This window comes from Haemaphysalis longicornis, unplaced genomic scaffold (genome assembly GCF_048455015.1).
Source record: "Haemaphysalis longicornis isolate Haplotype H1 unplaced genomic scaffold, Haemaphysalis longicornis Haplotype H1 scaffold_9, whole genome shotgun sequence".
NCBI classification, from domain to species: domain Eukaryota; kingdom Metazoa; phylum Arthropoda; class Arachnida; order Ixodida; family Ixodidae; genus Haemaphysalis; species Haemaphysalis longicornis.
The window spans coordinates 124,796,511-124,823,142 of NW_027526460.1; the positions used below are offsets into that span (position 1 = coordinate 124,796,511).

General features: G+C 48.6%; 1 protein-coding gene across 1 annotated transcript in view; it reads left to right on the plus strand.

The window, feature by feature from the left end:
* Positions 1 to 9,576, plus strand: part of LOC144153414 (abasic site processing protein HMCES-like) — a 29,556-nt gene extending 19,980 nt beyond the window's left edge. The window contains exons 7-9 of the mRNA XM_077685062.1: positions 961 to 1,070; positions 6,301 to 6,390; positions 9,393 to 9,576. Coding sequence (XP_077541188.1) covers positions 961 to 1,070; positions 6,301 to 6,390; positions 9,393 to 9,576 — 384 coding nt within the window. The remainder of the gene's footprint in view (positions 1 to 960; positions 1,071 to 6,300; positions 6,391 to 9,392) is intronic.
* The last annotated feature ends 17,056 nt before the right edge of the window (positions 9,577 to 26,632 follow it).

Below are 26,632 nucleotides of genomic sequence, written 5' to 3' on the forward strand. Positions count from 1 at the left end.
AGTAGCGGCAGGCGTCCAACGCAAAGGTGGCCACCGAGACTGCGGAACAGCACAAAGCTCGATTGGCACGGTCCGCGGATTTGGCCGAACGCGACAGACTCCGAGCTGCGACCTTCTGATTCGAGAGCAAGGCGTACGCGTCGGACCCATCCGCAAGATCGCGAGGCAGACGTGTCAGTAAAGGCTGCGGTGCTAGCTCATTACTAAGAATCCACCAATAAATTTTCTATTAATGCTTTCTTGTTCTGGTTGCCATCTGTCGGAACTGCGAATTGCAGCGCTTACACGTGTATAAAATCTTGAGGGCAAATTTTGTCTTAGTGCAACGGTAAAGAGCAGAAGCTACAAACACTCGAACACGGTTTATCAGCTTGCATTCCGGACGTCAGCTCCACACCACAGATGTCATCCGCATGCTAACTTAAGAGGGAGGTCAAAAGTATGTGAATGCATTCAAAGCACGCAGCCCTATGACACGTGTCAATGTTCCGTGTAAGCATGCGACCGCATATAATTGAGCTAACCTAGAAATGAAGATTCGCTGCCTCAATATTTCTGGGCAGCGTGTGCGGGCAAACTGAAACAACACTCCTCGACATCCTTAGTGGATTCACTGTATGATTTAGTTACATGCGGATGTTTGCCCATTAGGTGTGGCATTGAGTAGTTCATTTCTGATTCATTTGAACGAATCGTACCAGTAAATGAGCAAAATTTAGGTTTGTTTTGTTCACGTACAGAAAACTTAATCGATTGATTGATTGATTGATTGATTGATTGATTGATTGATTGATTGATTGATTGATTGATTGATTGATTCCGTGCGTGCTGCCTCAACATTGATTGATTGATTGATTGATTGATTGATTGATTGATTGATTGATTGATTGATTGATTGATTGATTGATTGATTGATTGATTGATTGATTGATTGATTGATTGATTGATTTCGTAACGCAGCTGACGCGCAACGTAAGCTGCCCTACCAACCTCGTCTGCCACCCCGTCTCACCCATCGTCAACAAAGTGAACATCAGCACGGTGGAATGCGTGCTGCCTCAACATTCCAAGTGAGTGCACATGGTCAACTACAGTGAGCGTATTGTATCTCTCGAGAAGACCTGGAAATCCTATAGAGCAAACACCTGGGGCGATTCATGCAGCGGCGTTTTGTAAAACTCGCGCTTCCGTAGCAGTGCTTCCATGGCCTCCAGCTTCGCGATCGCTGCGCCGCCGCTCCTTTGCGGCGTTTACGGGAAGAGCGCTGCGGGGCTGATAGGGGTCCATGCAGTGTTTTGATTCCCTTTTGCTTCCTCATAAACAACTTGTTATATCATCGTCTGTAAGCAAATAGTACATTTGTGGCACTACGAAAAACATCTGCGTCTTGGTAGAGTGCTCGAACGCCAAAGGAGCTATCCGGGGACGCGTTTTTGCACTCTTCTTGGCCACTGTCACCTCCAAATATGTATGTCAGACACAAGTGAACTCTATTGTAGCCCCGTTTAGACCTGATACTGCCACAGTGGTGAGAGGTTGGTTTCGTTTTGACAGGTGTACAAGGAATGAGGCTTCATTTGAATGTTTAAGGGATGTGATTACCCAGGACCTGACAATAACTTGTACCTTTTATGGAAGAAAAGCCACCGCCAAAGTGTGAAGTATATTCCAATGCTGTGCGTCGTTAAACATGTGCCAAGGAAAGTTAATGAAACCACGGATGGCCATCCGGAAAAAGAGAACAGCTCGTACGGGAATGAAAAACCCAGTGTAGCTTCGGAAATACAAAAGACGTTCGTCTAAACTTAAGCCAGGTAGTACTCACTACACCATTTAGATGCGAAATGCACTGCTATTTCGCAAGACATGGCGGAGGGGGGGGGGGGGGGGGCGGAGAGGGACGCTAAACTATCGTCGTGTACAAATGAGGAGCGAAATCAAGGAAGGAACTTGTTAGTAAGCTGCGCGTTCACTTTAATTTAGTTTTTTGACTTCAAAGAGCAGCTGATCACTTGGCGGACGTATTTTTTGAAGTATACAGCGTGCGCAGTTCACAGGCGATAAAAGGTGTCGTTGGAAGAGTGTGAGTTGAAGAGTGAATGGAAGAGTTGGAAGGTCCTCTGATTTCAGTTTGGGGTAGTTTCTGCAGTCTTTCTGGGACGTATGGTGATCTTTAGAAGAATCGTTTAGTTGCGGACGCGTCTTTATAAGCCCGTCACCGCTCTGCTGGCGGAGGATGTATGTAGAATTTGAATAATGTTTGCGAGTGCTCATTTCAGGACAAGACGATTCAGCATTAAACTCTTCGTTGTGTGGTGAGCCCCCAGTATAAATTTGTATTATCCATCGTACTTCTTTTATAGAATGTTCGTGAAATCGATTCCACATTGGCTTGTCCAGGGTAGCGATGAATGTGTGAGGTGTGATACTAGAAAGTGTAACTGGCCAGCTGTCGGGCATGAGTGCTCCACTAGATTATTTAAGCACACGAAACTGATTTACATCTTGTTCTATAGCCGGAGCATGACCATGTGAGAAAAGGCTGCTTACGGAGACACGCTTACTGAATTGCAGGGCAGTGTAATTACAATCAGGTCCATGCATATGCCGGTTTCGTGACGGCGGGCTGTGACCCACACCTGGTGCTCATACAGGCCGGAAGAGCTCCACTAAGATCGTGTCAGAAACGCTTACACTCTCGTAAATCCACCACTTCAGCAAAAAGAGTGAGTGTTTTGCATTAATAGGCATTGGGAACAAATACAAACGGTAAATCTTAGTAGTGAACGTACCTGAAAGACAGCGGCGACTGTAGGGAGCGGGCTGGAGGCCCCCGCGGCTGCTTTCAAAACGGCCCGCTAGGGGGATTTCAGTGGCGCGTCTACAGGCAGCGCTCGAGGCTTATACGTGATGCAGGTGACAACAGATGAGCAGTGCTGTCAATCTAAACATTTAGGGCCATCTAGGCTGAGCGCGATGGATAGCTCATTGAGACCTACTCTGGGCATCACCATGTAGTACAGAGAGATTTTACTTCTTTTCTTTGTTTCTTTTTTGCAGCACAGCTGTACGTGGCTCGTTTTTGATATACTGTTCTGCCCGCGTCAAAAAACATTCGCAAGCCAAACTCCTAAGGCTCCGCCTGTCCTTGAAGCGCGAGCCGTTCAATGGCGCAAGGCGTTCCATAGCACGCACTTTAGCTCGGAAGTAGCAAAAGATGGCCGTAAGCGCCAGTACACCGCAGATGATGTAAGGGAGCTCCGAACGCTTCCCAGCGAGAGAAAAAAAATTGAAAGTCCCTATCTTCTGAGAAAAAAAAACGCGAAAAAAAATGGTTAAAACACGAAGCTTTCTCCAATGCAACCTGCAGAGGGAAAGTGATCAAAGTCCAAAACTTGAAATACTTCGATGGTTTCGGAATAGCGCAATCGGATAGACGTCGGCTTCATAACAAGAGGGACCAAGGTCTCGGGCATTAAATTGCACATTAATGCTTCGAAGTGTCTAGGGTGCCGTCCGGCGACATTCCAACATTTAAGACTAGGCTACCACTGGTCGAAGCGTCTGTCGTTGTAGTGTAGAGGATCCGTTTTAGCTTCTTGATCCCAGGGACGCTCGTTCGAGATTGGCTCTTGTATCGTTTTTTTTTTTAAATCTTGAAATTGAACTATAATTTTTATGCCTTATGTTAGTCTTTGGTGTTTTAAATGATTTCTTTGTGTGCGTTGGCTCATTATATGTTATGTTTTGGTTAGGTTGCCTAGCTTTACGTTACCGACAGCGATGTAGTACCAGACACGGCAACTTTGTTGCGAAATGCCGGTTGACGCCGATATAGTGCAGCGCTTATAATACCGTTGGACGGCACTCTAGGCACGGCTTAATGCTATCGAATTTTATTTATTTATTTATTTATTTATTTATTTATTTATTTATTTATTTATTTATTTATTTATTTATTTATTTATTTATTTATTTATTTACTTTTTGCGGGGAACGCTTCAACGTTTCGTCTATCAACAACACTTTGGTATACGTGTTTCCAGGCTGCTATGGTACTGTGAAAGAAATGAAAATTTCAATACATCAATATTTGCACGACACTGTTGAGCTGTTTGCCATTATCAAAAGGAGTGCTGGCGCAAGACACAGGGTTATGTAGGCAGCCAAATCAATTGGTAAGACATCATTATAAATAAGAAACAAGAGCTTCAACTTTGATACGGCCCGCCTAGACTTTAGAAGAGCTAAGTTGTTCTCGGACTGTCTTCGGACCATGGGTCGGTTTCGACGATTCCACCCCTGTGGTCGTAGTCGGTGGTGTAACTGTGGATGTATCAGGACCGAAAAGGGGTAGTTTGCACGTTTTGGCGCTTGCTGGCGATTCCACGCTGATTCGGCCGAACTAGAGATCCTGTATATGGCTCCCCTAGGGGAGCAGAGTTGCGCGTTCATCCGCCATCTTGAGATCCAAGTCGTGCGGGAAAGCCACCCTTCTCGCATGTAGGAACTGCCGCCGGACCGCCGCGCCAGGGGCAGCGGCAAGGAGGAGTGGGGAGGAGCGATACGGAGAAAAACTGGCGCACGATAGTCGGCTGCTCCGCGGCAGACAACTATCAGCGGCCGCTGCCGCCGCTTCCGCAACCGCCGATGCTCAGTGGAGCAGAACTGACTGAATAGGGGGCCTTGTGCGCAGCACTGAAAGCAGGCTTTCCTGTCGAACTGGAACCGGCGGCATGTGGCAATCAGACGCGCAACTTTTGCGCTACGCGATATAGAAGAACTCTAGGCCGAACCGATCACCAGCGACCTATACGTGCATAAATTTGACGTTATCCGAGGTTCTGTTTGCGGGTGAGGGTATGACGATTGGTAGTTAGCATAGCAGCGCGAACAAAGCCATTGTGACCGTCGTTACAAGTGATGAGAGTGATGGGGAAAATCAGGGTCGTTATCCCTAGGAAAACTTGAAAGTGAAATCATGAATGCCTAAGCAATAAACACACACACATCGTCTCACAAACAAAGTTGCATATTCTCTTTTTCACATTCACGTCCACCGTCGACATATCTTCTTCCTCCTTCCGACGTGACTATTTTACCGGTAACCTTTATTTCGACGTCCACCCAATTTTGCTTTATCATCTACATTGTTTTATGTCACATTTAATAGTCAGCTGAGTGAGCTTCCCTGCTTATGTTTGCTCGTTCTGTTGCGTTCTTCCGTCACTTGCTGAATTTCGGCTACGGAACCAGTCGTGCTATGGAGGGACTCGTGTAATAGACCCTTTGCAAAATGGCCAAATCGGTGGCGGAAAAGCAACAAGCCACTCTGGCAACACTGTGCACCCGCTGCGCCGCCATTAGAAAGGAAGCGAAAAGGCTGCGAGCACAGAGTTTCTATGGGGTAGCTACCGTCCACCGTCCACGTAATTGCATACGCGTCGTGGGGCAACAGACTCGTGAAGCCGTGGGCGAGAACGTGCAACCGCAACGGCGTTGCTACGACCTGCTTCTTTCTAATGGCGTCGTCGCGTTCACCACCAGTGTTACCACCGCTGAATTCTCAGTGTTGTCCGCCTTTTTGCAAAGGGTCTGTAGAACGCTTCCTTTCGAAGAAGTTCAAAAGGACGTAGAATGGGTCTAGTTGGTTATCCTTCATACTGAATTGCGCTAAGTATACAGACCAATAGGACGCTAGCAGGACTGGGACGAGGCGCCTCATCCCAGTCCTGTTAGCGTCCTATTTGCCTGTATACTTAGCGCAATTCAGCATGAAGTTTCGAAGAATTTTGTTTTTTGAAAAACGTAAAACAAGTTTTTCTTCCACGACGTGTACAGCTCCACTGTAAACGTTGTGGTAGGAAAACGTGTAGGAAACCTCGTGGGCCAAATGGACTTCAATTTTTCCGATTCGAATTTTTTCTGTTCAATTTTCAACGGTATTTTTGTATCAGAAGGTGACAGGAAGGGCAATTTGTAGGCAACCTTGGCTGGCGTAATATGCGATATGTTTTCAATCTGCTCCAAAGCAGAGCATTTTATGTCACACTAAGCGGTTCTCTTTAAGAGGGCAAAAAAGAAATAATACTATATTTCAGTGCACTTCTTAACCACCAAATTACGAGCTTAAGATGTTTTTTATCATTATTTAGTACTTTCTAACTTCTCCAAGTGTGTTCGAACTTTTTTATGAGTGCTTACGCCTTCGTGCATGTTGATTCCATGGGTCTTCTCTGGATGGGGTTGTGAAGTACTACAGTATGCCGATATGTGTATTCCAATTTCCATTCGTTACAGGAAGGGTCACCACGAGCCCAAAAGCCCCAAGGTCAAGGCAGAAAAGCGGGCTTCAAAGTACCCTGCGACGCCTGCTAAGAAGGCCCGAAGGCAAGTTATGTAATTCATGCACGAGTCGACACAGAAAAGCATCTTATGCATTATTGCTAATTATTATAATGTCACACTACGTGTGACATCGTGGGAATTATAGAATGGACATTTTTTACTCTCCTTACAATAGCAGCAAAACTGTTGCGATAGTGATGTTTCAGTCGTCATCATCATCGTCATCATCATCATCATCAACAATAGCCTATCTACGCCCACTGCAGGCCTCCCACGGATCTCCAATTATCTCGGTCCTGTGCTAACTGCGACCAATTTATCCCCCCAAACTTCTTGATCTCATCTGCCGATCTAACTTTCTGCCGCCCCCTGCCACGCTTGCCTTCTCTAGGGATCCACTCTGTTACCCTCAATGACCAACGGTTATCTTGGCTTCGCGTTACATGCCCTGCCGACGTCCATTTCTTCTTCTTAATTTCTACTACTATGTCCTTAACACGCGTTTCTTCCCTGACCTACTCCGCTCTATTCTTGTCCCTTAATGTTACACCTATTATGTTCCGTTCTATTGCTCTCTTAGTCGTTCTCAATTTAAGTTGAACCCTCTTAGTGAGCCTCCAAGTTTCTGCCCCGTAGGTGAGTACCGGTAAGATGCAGCTGTCATACACTTTCTTCTTCATGGACAATGGTGATGTTTCATAAAACATCACAAAACAAATAAAGCGAATGGGAATTAGATAATCATTAGCCTTGGCAGATGGCACGTATGTTCTCGCAAAATGACTCAGTCGTATTGAGTCTCACTCTTTCAACCACTCCAGACAGCTTTTCTTTTTCCTTTTTTTCGGTTTCAGAGCCATTACTTGTGTAGTCCCGCAAGGACTGGGAGGGGCGGGAAGGTGCGGGGGTTCTCATTTTCGAGAGAGGGCACGGGTCCGCACCACTGTTTTTATACGCACATGCGGTTCCACCCATGTATGATTTTTATTTTCCTGGAAGAGATCAAATATTCTTCAAAACGAACGCCTCGTAGGCCTGTTTTGTAATAATGTGTATTTTACTAGGGATATTGCCACGAACCATGTTTTGGGTTTGTTTGTTTGTTTGTTTTGTTTTTGCCGACCGGCTGCGCAGGGCTATGTCATCTGTGTTATCCGCGGGCCAAGTGTAGCGCATGTTCTATTCTTTTTGCCGCACGTCACGTGTTGTCTCCTTTGATAGAGAGAGTGTCCTGAACTAACGTCGCCAGCCTAGAATAATCTTCTGTCATCTACAGCGTTGTGGATGCAATTGGACTGTTCGAGAAGCCCTCGCGCCGAGAGATAAATGACCGCAGAGCAGACGCCGCGGCATTCGATTTGCCGACACCAGTCTACGCACGTCACTTTGTTTTACTGCTGTTTCGCCGCCTGTGTATTCTTTGAGTTGTTAGGGGAGCACAAGTTCGCTCCAATAAACTTGTTTTTCCTTCACGACAGCTGTGTCGTCTTTGGTTCCGTGGCAATATTTACGAACTGCTGACTTTTAATTTCTTACCTTGAAAACGCCAGGTACTCACATATTTTCTTCTGTAACTCTTCTCACCATTTTCATTACCCCTTTGGCAAGAACTTTTCCCAGTTATTGCTGCTGGCAAATGTCCACAAACCTACGCCTGACTCGGGAAACCTTTTGCGATACATACAGTACGCGGATTACTGATAATTGTTCCGGCGTGGTGACTGATAGTACTGATTATTACAGTGCACATTTCGAGTGCACGTAGGGAACTAAGGTTTGGAAGAAGGCTTTGATCCAACTCGGGATTACAAGTTTTAAGATACCTATGGGTTTGAGGTTGAGAGAACACTTTGAAGCCAAGTTGACGGTGAAACGAAGTTGAGGTTAGAGCTATGTTGTCCGAAAAACGTAACACCTCATTCGCGAGTGTGAAGTTGACACGGCGTGAGGTACTTAATTTAAATTTAGGACAGTGTGAAGTCTACTGAGGTCACTTGTTCATGTCTGGCTGTGTCGACAGGACTGCACTGACTTCACCACAAAAAATTAATGCCGTTCCGCTCAACGTGAACGCTGTCAGAAGTGCACAGCACAGCTTCGCCATATTGGGCTGTAGCGCCGTTATCCGCTCACTGCTGCCGTACCCCATGCAAATCGAATTTCCCGCCTGCGCGCCCCCTTGCCTGAAACTGCACCAGCAGGAGTTCTGTTCTTCTTGTGCTTACTTTTCCTGCAGCACGTGTCGGCGTTGCACTGCCACTTTTTTTCGCTTACTATAGTAAAACCCAACGCAGAGACCGTTCCTAACTAAATGGACGCGGGCGCTGCCGTGTCATTACGTATATTATGCGTATATTATGCCTCAAATGTACCTACAGTTTTCTTTGCGCTAAACAAAAAGGAGATGTATGAAAAGCACCAGCGGTGCACGAGTTTGGAACGCTTATGACTATATAAACCGCTTGGTTTTCGGAGCCTCTGTGGGACGCCGCGACGACAGTTGCTACAACGGAACGCCGTGGGGCTCATACTTGGGTCCAGCGAGCGAGCTAAGACGACAAGGCGCGGCCCTAAAGGGTTGTGCACTTAAAATTTGCGACTCCAACCATTGAAGGAACTCAAGCGCTAAATTAGGATTACCTACTCGTTGGAGCACTTAGCTATCATGCAACGCTCGACGAGATCGTCGCCCGACGAGGTCGTCGTCTTCACGCCCCGCGTTTCGTAACTGTCTAGTTACGCCCTCCGTTCGTCCTAAGAAAAGTCGAACGGAGGGCGAGAAGGTCCCTTGCAAGCGTAACACCGGGGTTTGGTCACGGCCGCCATTTTTCTGCTGGAGCCGTAGAACCAGAACGCTCATGTGTCGAGATTTCCCGCGCGCGCAGGGACCCCATGGGTTTTGGAGGAAATTGATCGCGAACACTGCACAAAAAACATGGCTCGTAGTCTAGGAAACCTCGGCGCGCAAAAACCTAAAGTTGAAGATTTCAATACGAAAATATCGCGCCATCTCTTCTCACAAGCACGCGTTCTTTGTCACGCAGGTCCACTGGCTCGTCCAGCAAGCGCTCAAGCTCGTCACGCAAGCCTGCCGGATCGTCGAGCAAGCGCTCTAGCTCTTCCCACAAGCAGGCCGGTTCATCGAGCAAGCGCCCTGGGTCGTCACGCAAGCATGCCGACTCGTCGAACAAGTCGAAGGATTCGGCGCGCAAAAGCGGCCGACGCTAAATTCTTACCCGCTCGCTTTCGGGCTTGCACCTGCGTCAACGAATGCCGTCCCTTTTTCAGCGAGTTACGGACGGTTCTTGTCCGGCTCTTTAATACGCGTGCACAGAGCCGATATTTGGAGGCGTACGCGAATCGCATGCCGCACCGGAGAAAATTTCGTGTTGTGCGAACGACCTTAACGAGCGTTGCTCTGCTTATTTTCACGATCGATATCGTTTAAGAACTGAGCACGGGGTCTTCAGAGATCAGTTCTACAAATTCGACGGACAATATATTATTTCAAACGAATTCCTCGTGTGATATACGTACATTCGGCTCACATTTTATATGGGGTCAGTGCGGTGTAAGCCGTGGGGCCAGTCGGCAGTAAACAAAAAAGTCGATAGACGTTTATGAACATTGTTGAACGAAATGGACCGTGCTTGAATACACGCAAATAAAGTCTCACAAGCGCGTGAAACAGCCCGAACATGGAATTCAACAGTCGTCTCATGTGTTCATGTCTTAAATGATAGGTGGCGCCGTCTGATTGACTGATTGCGGCGTTTAACGCGCCGAAGCTACACTTGAGCTATGAGGCGCTCCGTAGAAGAGGATCCCTCTGGGAATTTTCACCGGGGGGTCGGAACGAAGTGCTTCAACAGCAGAGATGTTTAAGCCTAGCGTTATCCGCCCGTCGCACCAAAAACCTCCCGGAGCGATGACGTCACCTCGCATCTCCTAGCAACCCCTGGCGCATCTGTGCGTAGCTTCGCACTCTCTCCGCCAGCCTAGGCATGGCAACGCCGAGCCCCATTAGCGCCCGTCAAGCCGTGACGTCACTGCGCAACACATCGTATACGCCTCGAGATTCGCGATCGCTGCGCCGCCTGCCGCCGCTTCTCCGCGGCGTTAGCGGGATTAGTGGGATTAGCGCTGCGTGGCTGATAGGTGGTCATGCAGTGTTTTGGTTCTCTTTCGCTTCTCTTTGCCTTTCCGCGCACTAAACAACTTGTTATGGTGACCTCTGTAAGCTAACTGCATGTTTAGGGCACTTAAAAAAAAAAAACAGCTGCGTCTTGGTAGAGCGCTCTAACGCCAACAAAAGCTACCCGGGGAGGCGGTTCTGCGCGCGTCTTGGCCGCTCTTGCGGGCGTCGGCGACGGCAGCAGCATATCACCGCTGTCACCTGCGAACACGTGAGCACAAGTGAATTCTATTTATTGTCGCCTCGTTTAGTCCTGATATTGGCACTGTAAGAGGTTGGTTCGTTTTGCAGCGCAGACAACAAATGCGGCTTCGCTTCGAATATGTACGTCGTAGAAAAATATGTTTCGGGGATGTGATAACCCAACAGCTGACAAAAACTTGTGCCTTTTATGGGAATATAAGCCACGTGAAAATGTTAAGTACACTCAAAGGCTGTGCATTGTCAGATATGTGCCCACTCATGCCTTATAGTAAAAACCAAGGTACGGTATATGTTAATGAAACCACGGGAAAATGAATGGTCGGCAAGTCAGGAATAAATATAATAGTCGTACGGGAATGAAAAAAAAAAAAAACCGAGTGCAGCTTCTGAAATGCTAAAGACGTTTGTTTGAGCAAGGTAGTATTCACCAGACCAACTAGATGCGAAATGCACAGATATTTCGCTAGACATGGGGGGGGGGGGGGGGGGGGGGGAGGAGGAGGAGGACGCTCAACTATCCTTGTTTACAAATGCGGAGCGAAATTAACGACTGAACGTTTTAGTAATCACACACACAAGCTGCGTGTTCACTTTTCGTTTGTTTTTTGCCTTTAACGAACGGCTGATCACTCGGCGAACGCATTTTTTGAAGAATACAGGGTAGGCAGTTCACAAGCGATACGAGGAGTCGTTGGAAGAGTTGATTGATTGATTGCAGGGTTTAACGCGCTGACGCAACGGAGGCGATGAAGCACGCCGTAGTGGAGGGCTCCGGATTAATTTTGACCACCTGGAGATCGTTAACGTGCGCCGAAATCTCGTACACACGGGCTCGTTGGAAGAGTGTCGTATCTGATAAGGGTCTCTGATTTCGGTTTAAGCTAGATTCTGCAGTCTCCCTGTGTCATATGACGATATTTCGAAGAAGAGTTTGGTCACGGACGCGGATTACTCTATAAGCCCATCTTCGCGCTTCTCATGGAAGATAAATGTAACAGATGAATCTTTGCGAGCGCTCACACCGGGCAAGACGACCCATCATTAAATTTGTCGTCGTGTGCTGACTCCGGGGTGTAATTTTGCATTATCCATCGTACTTCTTTGGTACAGTGTTTGTGAAATTTATGCCGCATTGGCTTGTTCATGGTACTGATCAATATCTGATATGTGATATTGGCAGGCGTAACTTACGTGCTGTCAGGTATGAGTGCTCCGCTGGATTTTGTAAGTGCACAAAGTCGATTTACATCATAGTGTGTATACGGCCGCATACGGAGACACTGCCACTAAATTTCAGGGCAGCGGAATTGCAATCAGGTGCATGCAAATGCTGGCTTCGGTACGCCGGCCTGAGGCACACGCCGCCGGCGCTCATATAGATCTAAGTTCGCGTCATAAACGTTTATACTCTCGTGAACACACCACGCTTGCAAACAGAGTGCCTGCTCCACGTTATTCGGTATTTCGAACGCGGACAAACGGTAAATCGCTGTCTTGAACGAGCCAAAAAGCAACGGCGACAGGGCGGAACGGGCCGGGGACTCCCGCGCCTGCTTTCGAAACGGGCCGCTAGGGGGATTTCAGTGGCGCCCCTCCAGGCCGCGCTCGAGGCGTATAGAGGCTTGTCGTGTACAGCGGCGTCGTCCAGGCTTGCGCGTGGAACGAAGGGAGAGGGACCGCCGGCTCTGCTGTTGCTGAAGCCTTACATCACCGTGGGCAAGCTGCACCACTTCGTTTTTTTCCAGTTTCCGTTTCGTTCTACAAATAAAAATGCCGTTCCGCTTCAGCTCCGGAATAAAAAAAATGATGGTGTTCGTTACGTTACATAACGGTTCATGGTAGTGTGCAAGAAAAGTGAGAATCGAGTTTACGCTGCGCTCTGGCAGCACCTGCGTACAAGCGCAGCGTGACTTTTAGCCGCTTTCTTTAAGTATGCCGCTGTAATCTGTGTATGCTGCTGTTGTCGACGACGCCAGACAATGCTGTTTTCTTTATTTTTATGCCGTGTTTCCGTATTGTTGTGTTTACTCGTGTATAACAGCCCCTCACAACAATGCTTTAGGGGAATATGTGTTCACAAATAAACAAATAAATAAATAAATACATCATTAAATAAATAAATAAATTGAGTGATTGAATAAATAAACAAAAATATGTGAATGAATAAATAACATGGCCGCGACGTCTGCTTCGCAGCTGACGGCGCGCGGCGATCACGCGGGGAGCTAAGCACTGACCATCGACACAGACGTATAGTGTTCTAGAGTTCTATAACCCGGTAGCTACAGAGAGCAGGGAGGAGCACCGGTACACGCCTTTGTTTGAAATACAGCTCCTCCACGTTCCCTTCTGTTCGCTTAACGATGGAGGTAATTGGTGAAGGGAATTTATTTCTAACCAAAAATACACCAAGAGGAAAACTTGAAAAACAATGGAAAATATGTATGTTTTAACACCACCTTGGCGAAACGAAGCCCCAAATCCCAACTCGGTAAACTCTAAGATTCCTGAATTCAGTATGTACCAACTAGCCCAACAGCACGTTCTGTTGGGCTAGTTGGTACATACTGAATTCAGTAATCTTTGTTATAGTACCTTTCTGTTAAAGTTCTGTTAAAGTACCTTTCTAAGATTCCTAGAACACCGCACCCTTCCGATGAGCATTGGTGGAAAGAGCCGTCCAACTCTACTCCAGACTCCAAGCTTTGGCTGGTGGAAAGGGCTGTTGCAGACGGAGTCCTTGACTGAGGACCCCACCCCACATTTTTTATGCTCGTAGTAAAGTTTACTCTCTCTTTATCTCTCTCCGGCGATTTTCAATTCAATGTAAAAGCATTCGCATATGAGGGGAGTCTTGCGCTAAACAATCGTCCCACCATGAAATGTTTAAGGTTTTCAATTCACCGGTTCGTACAGTTCTTTACGCTTTCTACAAAGGGAAGACAGTGCGTGGAGCTTTCTCTTAAATTTCACACAAAATCGTCAACGGCTTGGTGCACAGGAAGCAAAAAGTTCTCGGTTCATTTCTTTAACCCCTTGCACCCCAGTTTATATACAGAGTTTGTGCTCGCTTTCGACGACTTCACAATGTTTTTTTCTGGTTATTTCGGGTCCACTAAACCAAATAGCCACGCCTTCCCGATGGAGACATATAAAGCTCTGTTCAAAAAGCAGAGGTCAGCGCGTGCTGGCGGACAGCATAACGGCAGCGCTGCAATTGTTATCCCCGATTATACAAGCTTAAACTGTGCTGATGAAAGCGGTATTGGGTGCACTAGCACGTAAATACTACAGACCGGAATACTTGGCAAAATGCCTATTTTTTTCCTTGAGTCTGTATCAAGTCTATTTAACATATCATCATCATGATGAGCGTGTTTGTGTCCACGGCAGGACGTAAGCCTCTCCCAACGATTTCCAGCCACGCCTGTCAAGGTTTTCTTTCTTGCTTGCTTTTCGCCTCCGTCAGAAAAGCGGCCGCCGCGCCCGGGTATCGAACCCGCGACCTCGTGCTCAGCAGCGCTGAGCCTTAGCCACTGAGCCACCGCTATGGGGAACGTTTACGTTTTTCAGAGGCTGCCCGCTCCTCCCCGAGGTGAAGCACGCGCGGCCTACCTATGCCGCGTATGAATTTCACTTGCGATGTGGCGTGATGCGAGCGACTACGCTGATTGGCTCCTTTTGTGGCGTGATTTAGTGCGACACTTATGCGCGCGCGCCCGCGCCAGCTGCGGACGGCGAGCGGGAGCTGCGCCCGAAAAGCACGTAAATAAAATTGGCTTTGCCGCAAGGCACATCGGCGAGTGGGGAAAGAGAGAAAGAGAGAGAGAGAGAACAGACTTTATTGTCATCCCTGTCAAGACGAATGCAACGTGCGGTAATGTCCGCTATCTTCGTCCCATCAGACGGCGGTCAGGAACCCGTGGTCCCTGGCGGCGCCCTCTGACAGTTGGATGACAGCAGCTTGTATCCCGGGAAGAGAGCTGAGCAATGCGGCCTCCCACTGCTCACTACTTCTTATATGTATTACTTGTTCAAAGGCCCGTGGTTTATTGGTGCATTGAAAGACAATATGTTGTTGTGTGGCTGCTGCAATGTTGCACCACTTGCATCTGTCCGTGTACCTATCCGGATAGCTGCGGTGACACAGGGCGGGGTGAGGGAACGTATTTGATTGCAACCTGCGCCAAACAACTGTTTGCCATTTGTTGAGCGCAGTGTGGGCAGCAGGAAATTTCAGTCGGCTCAGCCTATAGTGTTGAGTAATCTCTCGGTAAGTTGCCAGTCTCTCCCCCGCCCCCCCCCCCCCCCCCCCCCCGGTCACAGATGGCACGATGTCGGATTCGAAGTCAGCCTGGTTCGTGTATCCTCGGGCTGCTTCATGTGCAATCTTGTTCCCCGGGAGAGACGAGTGAGCTGGCATCCATACCAGGCGGATGTGCCTTGAAACTGGGGTCGCGCCGTTTGTGAGAATTTTGGTGGTTGTGGTGGAGATCCTACCGCGCGCATAGTTGCGCAGGGCGGCCTTGGAGTCCGAGATGATGGTAGTAACCTGCGTGCCCGTAATTGCAAGAGCTATGGCCACCTGTTCAACCGTTTCTGGGATAAACGTAGGGATTAAGCAAGATGAGGTTGCATTTCCCTACTGATCTACGACCACGGCCAACACCGCACATTGGCCAGGGTATTCCGCCTTGTCGACGTAGCGTACCGCTGGGTTTGAACTGTACTGCTTGTGGAGCGCCTTTGCACGGGAAAGCTGTCGGTCTTGATGGTATTCCGGATACATGTTTCTAGGTAATGGGGTCACACTTATTTTGTCTCGTAGGTCCGCTTCAATGACGTCTTTGGTTCCATTCTGGTCCGCGAAAGGTATGTGCAGCGACTCCAGAATTGCCCGCTCAGTTGGGGTCCTCGCCAGTCTGTTGTATTGGGCAATGCATTGTGCTTCTATAAGTTCATCCAACGTGTTGTGAATGCCCATCTCCAGTAATTTTTCTGTTGAGGCAGCCATTGGAATGCCTACAGCCGCCTTAGTGGCTTTGCGAATAATTCGGTCTATTTTCTCTTTACTTTCTTGAGTTTGAGGTGCGGAGTAACGTAAGTTATTTTGCTGATGATAAAGGCTTGAACTAACCGAAGGAGATTATGTTCCTTGGGACCATGGTGTTTATTGGCTATCCGGGCGATGAGACTGCCAATTTGTAAAGCTGCGTTGTGCAGGGCCTGTATGGTAACCGTGTTGGTTCCTTTCTCATGTATTCTAAGCCCTAGAATTCGTATGCATTCAGTTCTGGGTATTTGGCTGCCCTGCAGCAGGATTTCAATGTTGGGGTCAAGTCTTTGTCTCCTGCCTGGCCTAGCTGGATTGTAGAAGACTTCTGATTTTTGTGGTGAGCATGCGAGGCCTCTTTGGTTTACGTATTCTTGAACCGTGTCAGCGGCTGCTTGCAGGCGTTCTTGCATATCCCCACCGCTTCCTCCTACGGTCCAAATCGTGATGTCATCACCATAAATGCTGTGACATACATCCGGAACTTGTCGTAGTAAAACAGGTAGCTTAATCATTTCCACATTGAAAAGAAAGGGCGATAAGACAGAGCCCTGTGGTGTTCCGCGGCTGCCCAAGCGTATGGGGGCCGACTGGAGGCCTGGTACGGTTAGTTGTGCGGTTCGTTGCGCTAAGAAATCCGCGATGTAGTTATAGGCTTTCTTGCCCACGTGGAAGTCGCTCAAGTTGTGGAGAATAGCGATGTGTTGCACACGGTCAAAAGCTTTGGTGGAGCAAAGGCCAAGATTGCTCGAGTGTCTAGTGGGGATACAGCGGAGTTATCGACGATTTGATGCTGTAACTGGAGCATGACGTCTTGCGTTGATAGTCCGGAAGCCCACCATTGTATGGGGGAAGAGTTGGTGTTCTTCCATGTACCGATGGAGGCGGTTCAGCACTTCCTGTTCGAGCAGTTTTCCCAAACACGAGGTCAAAGAAATGGGCCTAAGGTTCTCAAGCTTCAGTTGCTTTCCGGATTTGGGAATGTAATGTGAGCGCTTTTCCACGTAGGAGGAAGACAGCCGTTGTCCCACACTTTGTTTATGTAAGCTGTGAGGTCTTCTATGGATGAGTCGTCCAGATCGGTAAGTAGCTTGTTAGTGGTGCCATCAGGCCCTGGCTCAGAGCGGGTGTTCAGTTCAGCAATAACTTCACAGATTTTGGCTTTGGTAATAGACCTGTCCATTTCGGGGTTGGGATTACCAGCATAAGGGTCTGCTGACTCCTGAGGGGCTTCTTGTATGTAAAGCTCCTGCAGTTTCTGCAGTAAAGTGGATCCCTCCCCTTGATGTGCGTGTAGGATGGTCAGAAGGTTGCTACGCTGGGTTACCCGCCGTCCGTCCGGGTTCAGAAGGCTGCGGATGGTGTGCCATGTTTTAGGCGTATTCATTTGTGCGTCCATTCTTTCGCACAGTGCATTCCAGTGTTGGTGAGTATGATATGCCGCGTGCTTCTCGATATCCTTGTTTAGGCGCGCTATCCGGCTGCGTGAGGACCGGTTGTGTCGCTGCCTGTGCAGCCGTTTCTGAAGGTTGCTCTTCGCTTCCCACATTTGAAGGAGGCGAGAGTCGACCTTGTCTAGGTTTGCTTCCTCTGGGACGATTCGAGTAGCTATTGTGGCGTGTTCCTGTAAGCATTCCGACCCATTTTACCAAATCTTCAATGCCGGAGTTTTTTACTTTTGAAATATCTGCCCTTGGTATATTACGGGAAACACCCCAGTCGATAATTTTTTGTTCCCGGCCGCTGTGCTTTGGCGGCCCCGCAATGAGTGCGGTTTCCACTATATAGTGGTCACTGCCTAAGTCTTCAAGGGTATTTGTCCATCGCGAATCGGATACATTTTTCACGATGGTAAGGTCAGGGATGGTGTCGCGTTGGACACTGCTACCTCGTCTCGTGTGATGGGCGGGGTCCGTGAGAATTGTCAGGCTGAGTTGTTGTATGGTGTCCCATAATGTCTGTTCCTTTTTTGTGGCTCTTGCATATCCGCAGGCGGGATGTGGTGCATTGAAATCCCCCACGATGGCTAATGGATAACCATGGCATGTGTGTAGGGCTTGTTGGAGGAGCTGTGTAAGGCTACGGGAATGTCGGGGCGCACTGTAGATATTCAGTATGTATAGCTTCCGCTTTTTCCTTGCTGATGTGGGGAGGATTTCCAAGAAAACATATTCTGATCCTGTGCTGGAAACATGCAATTGATTATCCGCTATATTCCTATGCAACAGGTGGTTACTCCTCTTGCTTGTGGAGCATTCATTTTGGGTACGGACGAGTGGTACGCTTTGTATCCCGATAACTTGCCCTGTATTGCTGTCTCTTGTAACGCTATGACATCGGGTGCCGATTGGGCGTTTTTAACCAAGTGGTTTGTGTTGTTGCAATGCTCCCCGTTTAGATCTGTACCCCCGACAGTTCTATTGCCATATGTAGTATCGATGCTTATTTCTGTTCGGGTGCATACTATCCTATGTTTTGACCTGAAACAACTTCTTGGATGGTGGCACTATTGTGTGGGCCTTGGGTGCTGGTAAAGAGGGACGGATGTACAAGCCCAGTTGGGTTGTTCTCCGCTTGCGCCAAGCTGTATTCCACGGCGGTAACCTTCCCACTGATCATTTCTCTGAAGTTAGCGAGGGCTCCGGCCAGGGTGGTAATGCTGGGATTTAGCTTGCCGAAACGCTGGTCGAGCTTCTTTTCTAATTTAGCTTAAAGAGCGTATAAGTCCTGTTGTCCTGTTGGCTGCTGGTCAACGGTTTCCTGGGCACGTCTTTTCGTGGGGGAAGGGTTGGACTCTGAGGATTGTGAATGCTGCGTTATGGCCGACCTTACGGTAGTCGTCGGGGGGGGGGGGTGCAGCTACTTTTAAGTTGTGCGAGTTCAGCTCTAAGCTGTCTGTTCTCCACCATAACCTGCTCTAATGTTGCTCGTATGCTATTTAGTTCAGCAGAGGTGATGTCGGAGGGTGTTTGTAAGGGAAGGGCGAATGTATGTGCCCCTGAATTTCTTATGTGGGAGGCCTTAGCTGCCCAGCTCACCTGCGAGGTTGCCGCTATGGTCCTGGTGCTGCTCTGGTCTCTTAGTTGAGCCGCCCGGCTCTTGTCGGGGCCTCGTTTCTTTGAGTGGGAGCGAGACTGTCGTTGAGCTTGAGCGCGGTTGTCGTCTCGCCTTGGTACTGGGTTTGAAGGTGTCTCGGCGCGGGACAGTCTTGGGAAGGAGGCGGAGCGATCTTGTTGCAGCCTGGCGTCCCCCGCGTCGCGGCTGTGCTCTCGTTCTCTTCGCCGTTGGCGTTGTTTTACAATGAACTAAGGGCGGTAACATATCTTGCACTGTTTGTCCTCGGTTACGTGGTCCTTTTCCCATAGGGCGCACGTGACTGTGCACACATGCTCATCCATGTGGTTCACAAGTCCGCAGGAACTGCAATAGGCTCGATTCGGCCAGGGGCAAACGTCCATTCGATGCCCAAGCCTTCCGCATGACGAGCAGACTTCGTGCTTCCTCTTGTGAATATAGCACCGATATTCCGCTCCCCGGTAGTACACAAAATAAGGAACTGTGTCAGCGGAAAACGCAATAATGGCAGATTCATTATCAATGTCATCGTCATTAGAGTGTGCGGGTAAAGTTGGCTTTGCCGCAAGGCGTTTAGGCGTACGCCACCACCGACGCTGCAAGTGACCCTATAGAAGCTTTGCTTGAAAAGTACATTTAAGTGCAGAGAAATTTATGGGCTCGCCTTGTCGTCGTAGCTCGCTAACGGTCGATACGACTGCCGGAATCAGGCGGCGCGGAGAGATAACGGACCCAAGTAGAGCCTGATGTACCGTGGTCAGGGGATCACGCTGAGGCTTCCAAAACCACGCGGTTTAAATAGTCATAACCGTTGGAGCCTAGTGAAGCGGTGGCACTTGTCAAACATCTCCTCGTCGTTTAGCGCAAAGAAAAGTGCAGGTACTTTTCAGGCAAAATCTGTGTAAATAACCGGCAGCCCCGCGTTCATTAGGTAGCAACGCTCGTTGGGGTGTTTTTTACGATAGTAAGTGAAACAAGCGGCCGCGCAAGAAAAAAATTCCCCCGCATTTCCCCGAGGGGGAGAATGTGAAAGTGCGAATGCACGGTTGTCGGCCCGCTTGCGGCGCTTGCGCTCGGCCCCCGCAGCCCACCGCCTCGCCGCCTTCTCTTCCATCTCTTCCATCGGGTTTGTAGTATCACGTGTACACCACGCAGTTATCAAGCCGCTATAACGCCGCTGAGTCGCCAACGCACGCCGCTGACGTCGTAGTTTGAATGCGTTAAAGATATAACGCGCGTTACTCACACTGATATCAGCGTGGCGTCCGTGGCTTAGTCGGTAGCGCATCGCGCTGCGGCCGCAAAGTCCTCGGATCGAAACCTGGCGCCGGATGCTGTTTCTTTTTTAAATATAGAGGAGCACTGCGGACGCCAACGCCGCCGCCGCCGGTGGTGGATGGTTTGGGGTCGCTTATAAAGTGCATTCGCACTTAAAAAAATGGCGCGTTCGAAATGACGCAGAAAGGCTCCAGCCGCGCAAGAAAAAATGGCACGTTCGAAATGACGCAGAAAGGCTCCAGCCGTTCAAGAAAAAAAATGGCACGTTCAAAATTACGCAGAAAGGCTCCAGCCGCGCAAGAAAAAAATGTCGCGTTCGAAATGACGCAGAAAGGCTCCAGCCACGCAAGAAAAAAATTGCTCGTTTGAAATGACGCAAAACAGCTCCAGCATACGAAATTAAATCAAGCACAAAAAGAACAGAACTCCAGCTGGCGCAGTTTCAGGCAGGGGGCGCGCGACCACTGCGAAGGCGGTAAATTTGAAATTCATTGGGTGGCAGCAGTGAGCGGATAACGGCGCTGCAGACCATTATGCAGAATCACTGCAATGCACTTCCGTCAGCTTTCACATTGACTGGAACGGCTTTTGCTGGTGAAGGCGAAAAGCGAAGACGCCCGTGTGTCTTGATAACAGCGCACGTTAAAGATCCCCAGGTGTTAAAAATAATCCGGAGCCTCCAACTACGGCGCGCCTCATAGCCGAGGTGGAGCTTCAGGGCGTTAAACCCCACAATCAATCAATGAATCAATCAATCAATCAATGAATCAATCGCTGAAAGGGTAGGCGTTTTCTAAATTTTCCCACTCAGTTCGACTGAGTTCGGTAACATGCCATTTTTTAATGATACGTGTGAGCAACCCAATATAGTAAATATACGTCTCTAGTCATTAAACGTGGAAAAAAGTGCAAGACGTAGCTAAACAATTTCACCCCATCTTGTAGCTGCAGTCATGTGAGGAATGTCAGCAACCCTACAAAGTAAACGTGTTTTGGTTCAGAAATATGGCTCGGTACTAAGCACTGAACGGAAGTATATGAAGTAGCGCGGTGAAATGATTAATACAGCGAAGTGGTATACACGAGCTGTGAGGTGGTTGTCGATGTCCGCCCTTCTAAGAATTGCGCTGACATAAAAAAAACTTTAATTTCCAGCTTCACGCCAATGCTCCACAACTTTAAATTGCATGAAGGTATCATGAAACAACTACACCAAAATTTGCCGCTAAAACGACTCTATCACCACGACCAGATTCATTTACTTCTAGTAATTAGTTCACGGTGAGGGTGCAAACGTTACAGGATTACCGCCTGCTGTCGACGCATGGTCGTTTAAGGAGGGAGCATGGTTACAGAAAACGGGAGTTACTCTTGTCTTATCGACGATGTGCCGAAAAATGTATGACAACTAGCCGCTAAGACGACTCTACAATGACGCCTAGTTTCATCTACTATTCATAACTACGTACTTCACAGTGACGTCGAAAATATTGTGGGATTCCCGACAACGGTTAATACTTTATAGGAGGTATATGAACAGCCCCATAAGTTCGTCCGCTGAAATAAACTTTTTAGTCCTTCTAAGTTTTATTTACCTCACAGCCACTAAGCAAGCTCAACCGCAAGTTACAAACAAAACATGTTTTGTTTGTTGCATAAATTTGAAGCGCAATACACCACAGCTTCGCTTCTAGCACTCCTTCACAGAATCGATAGGCTGATCGTTTTTTTTTTTTTCAGCTTTACCCTGGGTGCAGGAGTACCATCAAGCTGCAATTACTGCGGCTTTTTTCATGCCTTCTCAGCCCCCGATAGAACTTTAAAAGTGCCCTCAAAGATTGATTAAATTTTCAAAGTTTAACGGCAACGGTTATACGAACGATTAAAAAATGTTGAAAATAAATTTGACCGGAAGCGAAACAGAAATTATTAACAAATGCTATTCGACCTGAGTTACAGGCAACTATTGGTCAAAACAGCAAGCTTGGTTGCATCATTACTCCGGGCAAAAGAGTAGGCCTCAAATAGCCCTAATCACAATGGACGCACAGATCTATCGCTGTAGTCGCAAGGGCACCACTTAGCAGGCTTTCACTCTCTGGTCTCGCCGGGTGTACAAGGATTAAACCCTGCAAAGCAAAACCGTTTCTAGAAAAGGAATTGGCTCCCATCCACGCTGTGAAGGTGGTTGGACTGCGAAGCTGTAAACGACACCCACAACGATTACCCATGCGGCGTCACTTCAATTCACACACGTGGCATCCTTTCACTGCTACCACCCATGACGCTGTTCGCCTCCCTGTCTCAATCCTCTCTTGATGAATTGAACGGACGTGTATGGAGTGCAATTCAAATTTCCCGCCTTCGCAGTGCCCGCGCGCCCCCTGGCTAGCAGAGCTCTTCGATGTAGGCAGTTGCGAAACTCCGCCTCAAAAAACAGCCCGCACCTGGACCTGGACCCCCCTCCTTTGGATCGTGCGTACGGTCGCGCCACTGCGGCCACCGCACGCACTATCCTAAAAACAAGCTAATATTCAAACTGACAATTGAACCTTAAATTTTGTTTTAAATGTGCATAATTTTTTTTAATTTTTGTACTTCCCTAAGTTATTCATTGCTTTCCTAACTGCGATTTTTTGTGGAAATGTTTCTGCGTCTGCGCAAAGAACGTCTACGGCGCACCGCGCGCGCGCTCATACCCCCCGCGCGGTACGGATCTCCCCAGCGGGTTGTCTCGCCAAGATGAGGTCCTGCTCAGACGTCTTCGCCTGGGAGTCGCCCTCACGCCAGCTGTGACGAGGTCCTGGCCACCTCAATACCATGCCGCGTTCAACTCCACGTGCCCCTTTTGCCCCGCTCCAGTTGACCAGGCTACAGCAGAGCACCTGGTGTGGAGTTGCCCTGCTCTGCGTAGCCTACGCGCTGTGCACATCGCCACCTGCGGCCCGCGCCCCGGACGTCCGCCAGACTTCATGGCGTGGATACAAGGTCCACATCATGGCCCCCTGCTCCGATTCCTTCGGGAATCCGGAGTGTATCTGTAATTTCCCCTTATGCTGAATAGCAAACTTCCGCAATAAAAAAAAAAACTGCCTCGACGGGTGGGCGCTTGTGTGAACATTCTGGCAGGACATACGTCCTACTTGAAGTACTAAATTTGCAGTTATCGCTCGGCCTACATCACACTGTACGCCAAACCTAATCCAGTAGCTCATCATGTGGCTCTAAATAATCCTTTCAAGCTTGCGTCAAGCCTTCGAAGCAAACTTTTAACTCTTTTCTTTGCCGCCGGAAGACCTCGATGACGCGCAGCAAACGACACTGCGCAGGCGACAACGCATCTCGGTGAACACACGGTCGCATATTTTTACTACACTTGGTTCGAATGCATATAAAACACTTGTGTGATTGAACACCTTGAGCTTCTTCGGCACAAAAAAATGTACCACCCAAAAACCATTTTTTGGCCGGCTCGTCGAGCGGCGAACGATGGTGTATAGTTTATTTTGTCACCAACAGATGGCGCCACTGTAAAACAAGATCCAAAATAGTGGACCAATCGTGGGGCCACTTTTTAATGCATGGGGCCTATGGGAAGTTTCGCAACTCCTACATCAAGTAACTCTGCTGGCTGGTACAGCGCGAGCGGGAGTTTTGTTGTTTGTTGCTTGCTTTCATGTCGCACGGTGCCTTACTGCGCAGTTCAACCACTTTTAACGTCTTTTGAAGAGTGAGAGAGAGGGCAACACGCGCGCCTATAGCGTAAACTGTGTCACTGCTTCCCCTCCAGCCAAAGAGCGCCCTCGCCCTCCCCAAACGCTAAATCCAAATCACTGTCTGCCTCTTCAGTCAACACGACCCTTTTCTTAATGCAACGAGGAATGGCCTACAATTAGAGGTTATCTGAAAGAAGTAGTTGACGCAGTTAGATTCCTTTCTGTGCGGTTTTCTTTGGATTATATCTCTCAAATGTTTCCAGGAAGGGTTCGAAAAAAGATCTGGAAGAAATTTTCTTTCCTGTACCTCTGTCCCGAGCAGTGTACTCTGCAGGCCGAGGACAGGATATTTTGTCCAGGGTGAAAGCTATGGTAATCCCAGCCTCTGTGAAAACCTTCTTTTTTAAATTGCACGCCAACACACTACCTGTGAAAACATGGATGGAAGAGCGAGGTCTTTTTGTTTCTTGGAACAACTTGTGCGTTCTTTGTCAAAAACTTGAAACTACAGAACATGTGTTTATAGACTGTTGGGATGCCATTTTCTTCTGGGACGTCCTGATGAGAACCCTAAAGAAGAAGTATCCGGTGACACCCTATGGAATCAGGTTCCTCAGTGTAAATAATTAAGACGGTGTACCGCATGATATGATTATGCTTTTATGATTGTATAGTATCTGGCACTCTCGAATGGCGGTGCGCCGTGCGGTTGTCAATGCGCAAACTGAGCGCGCGTATTTCAGGGAAAAAGTGAACTATCTGTGTGAGTTGTACAAAGTGGAAAATCCTGACGCGGGAATCTTGCCAGTACTTCAAAAAGTGTCATCATTTGATGCTTATAGTAATTTCCGCCAACCAAAACATGGTAGGCGCTTTCTATTACATCATTGACTTGTAAAAATGTAAAAAAAGAAAATAAAGAAAAAAAGTTTGGGCGTAGCTTAGTCGGCAAGACGGCGGGCTCTGTGCGGGCCCAGGTTCGATCCCTGGCGGTGCGAGTTTTTCTGTGCAGCCAGGGGTGTAGCTAGTAGCCTGCAGTAGCCTGGGATGTTTGCTTGTGTAGCTAATGGAAGCCTGAGAGGTTTCTGGTGACGCGGACAAAAAGTTTCCTTGGCTGGTTAGCAGTATACCAGGAGTGAAGATGGTTGTGGTTCGTTTCCCCGAAGTCCGGTGTCGATCAGGCACCCAATCGCCCGGGCTCTGGTTGATTTGGCAGGAGGCTGGCAGGGCGATGGTCTTGAAGTTCTTGGAGATGGCGGTCGAATTGACGAACTCGAGGTGTTTAGGTTGATTAAATGAAAGTGAGAGTTTATATACAGCTATTTACAGTAGGGAAACTGGGTACATGAGTAGAAAAAGGAAAAACTTCAAACTTCAGCTAGACGCTAGCTCCGAGCGCGCCCAAATCACTCGAGCTCCTCAACTTCGTCTAACTCTCCTATTCTCCTAACCGCTCGAGAAACGACGGCTGAGACTCTGTCTCGCCGCAAGATCCGCCTAGTTTCCCGGTACGGCGCTGTACCCTAAACCTCCGACGCGATCTTAACCTCTAGCCTAGGGGGCTCCCAAATCCCAAACTAGCTTTAACGGTCGAGACTCCTTGTCCCGCCGGGAACTGCACAGCTCGACGCTCAGACGAGAACGATTTCTAACGGCCAAGTTCGGCCTTATAACACCTCGAGATCACACTCTCTCGGGAACGCCCCTGTAGCGTCCGTACACGCGTAAGGGAGTGCCCAAATTCACGTAGACAGCTGTCACTCAGCGCGCTACGGAATATTCAATGAGTCACCGCCATCTTTGGGTCAACCTGCTCGCGGACGAGCAGGTGCGCGCGACCCCGCGGGTTGATAGTGAAAGGCGGCGACAGTGCACTGTGCCGCCCGGGGCGCGTTAACAATGGTATCTCGCGCGGCGCGCGCTTCGACGCCGGTAATTCCACCACCTCCGCGCGTCACGTCGACGGTTCTCGGAATCCGGCGGCGCCGTCTGCTTTCTCAATGGGGGATTATCCCCGTGATATTCGGTGGGCCAGACAACCCGTCTCCCGTGCGCGCCGTGACGAATTGGCGACGGCTGCGGCGTAGAGTCCGCAGTGCTCAAGCTCCCAGACAGAGTGGCGGGTTCTCACGCGCAGCCCGGGCGCCTGGCCGCTGATCTTATAAGTGGACCTTACACCAGGGCTAGGACACCTCGGCTGGTTTCGGTATTGGAAAGTGTCGCCATGACGCTGGTAGCCAATCAAAAACTCAGCAACGCATTTTTCAACATACGCAGCAATTAAGTAAAGTGGTGCTATTATGTGCAGAAATAAAATGTGTTCTTGGCTGTTCCCTTTCTTTGACACCATTTAGTTGCACGATTCGCTGCGCCGACGGGCGGCGTATTCGCTCCTATATCTTCTGCTGCCATCCTGTCTGTCTGCTCCTGCCGCTTTCAATTTGTGCACGTGTAGAAGTTTTGTAGTACGCCTTGAAGGTGAACATTTTGGTGTCTGCGAGTGGGAACGGGCTCAAAAGTCAGAGAAACTGAGAAAAGGACACAACGCGTGCTTCGATGCTGTGCGGTGCGACAACTCGGGAAGGAATAGCACCGCGAAATGTTTCCGATTCCCAGCGGACGGGACGTCAGCACGCGTTTTATTCAGTTAAAGCAGAGTCCTTAAAGCTTAAGTCATTAAAGTTAAAGCTGGAGGGCGATCTGAAAAATCTTCCGCTGTTGCTTTACAGTGAATTTATTTTTTGGTACAACGCATTTTGCAGT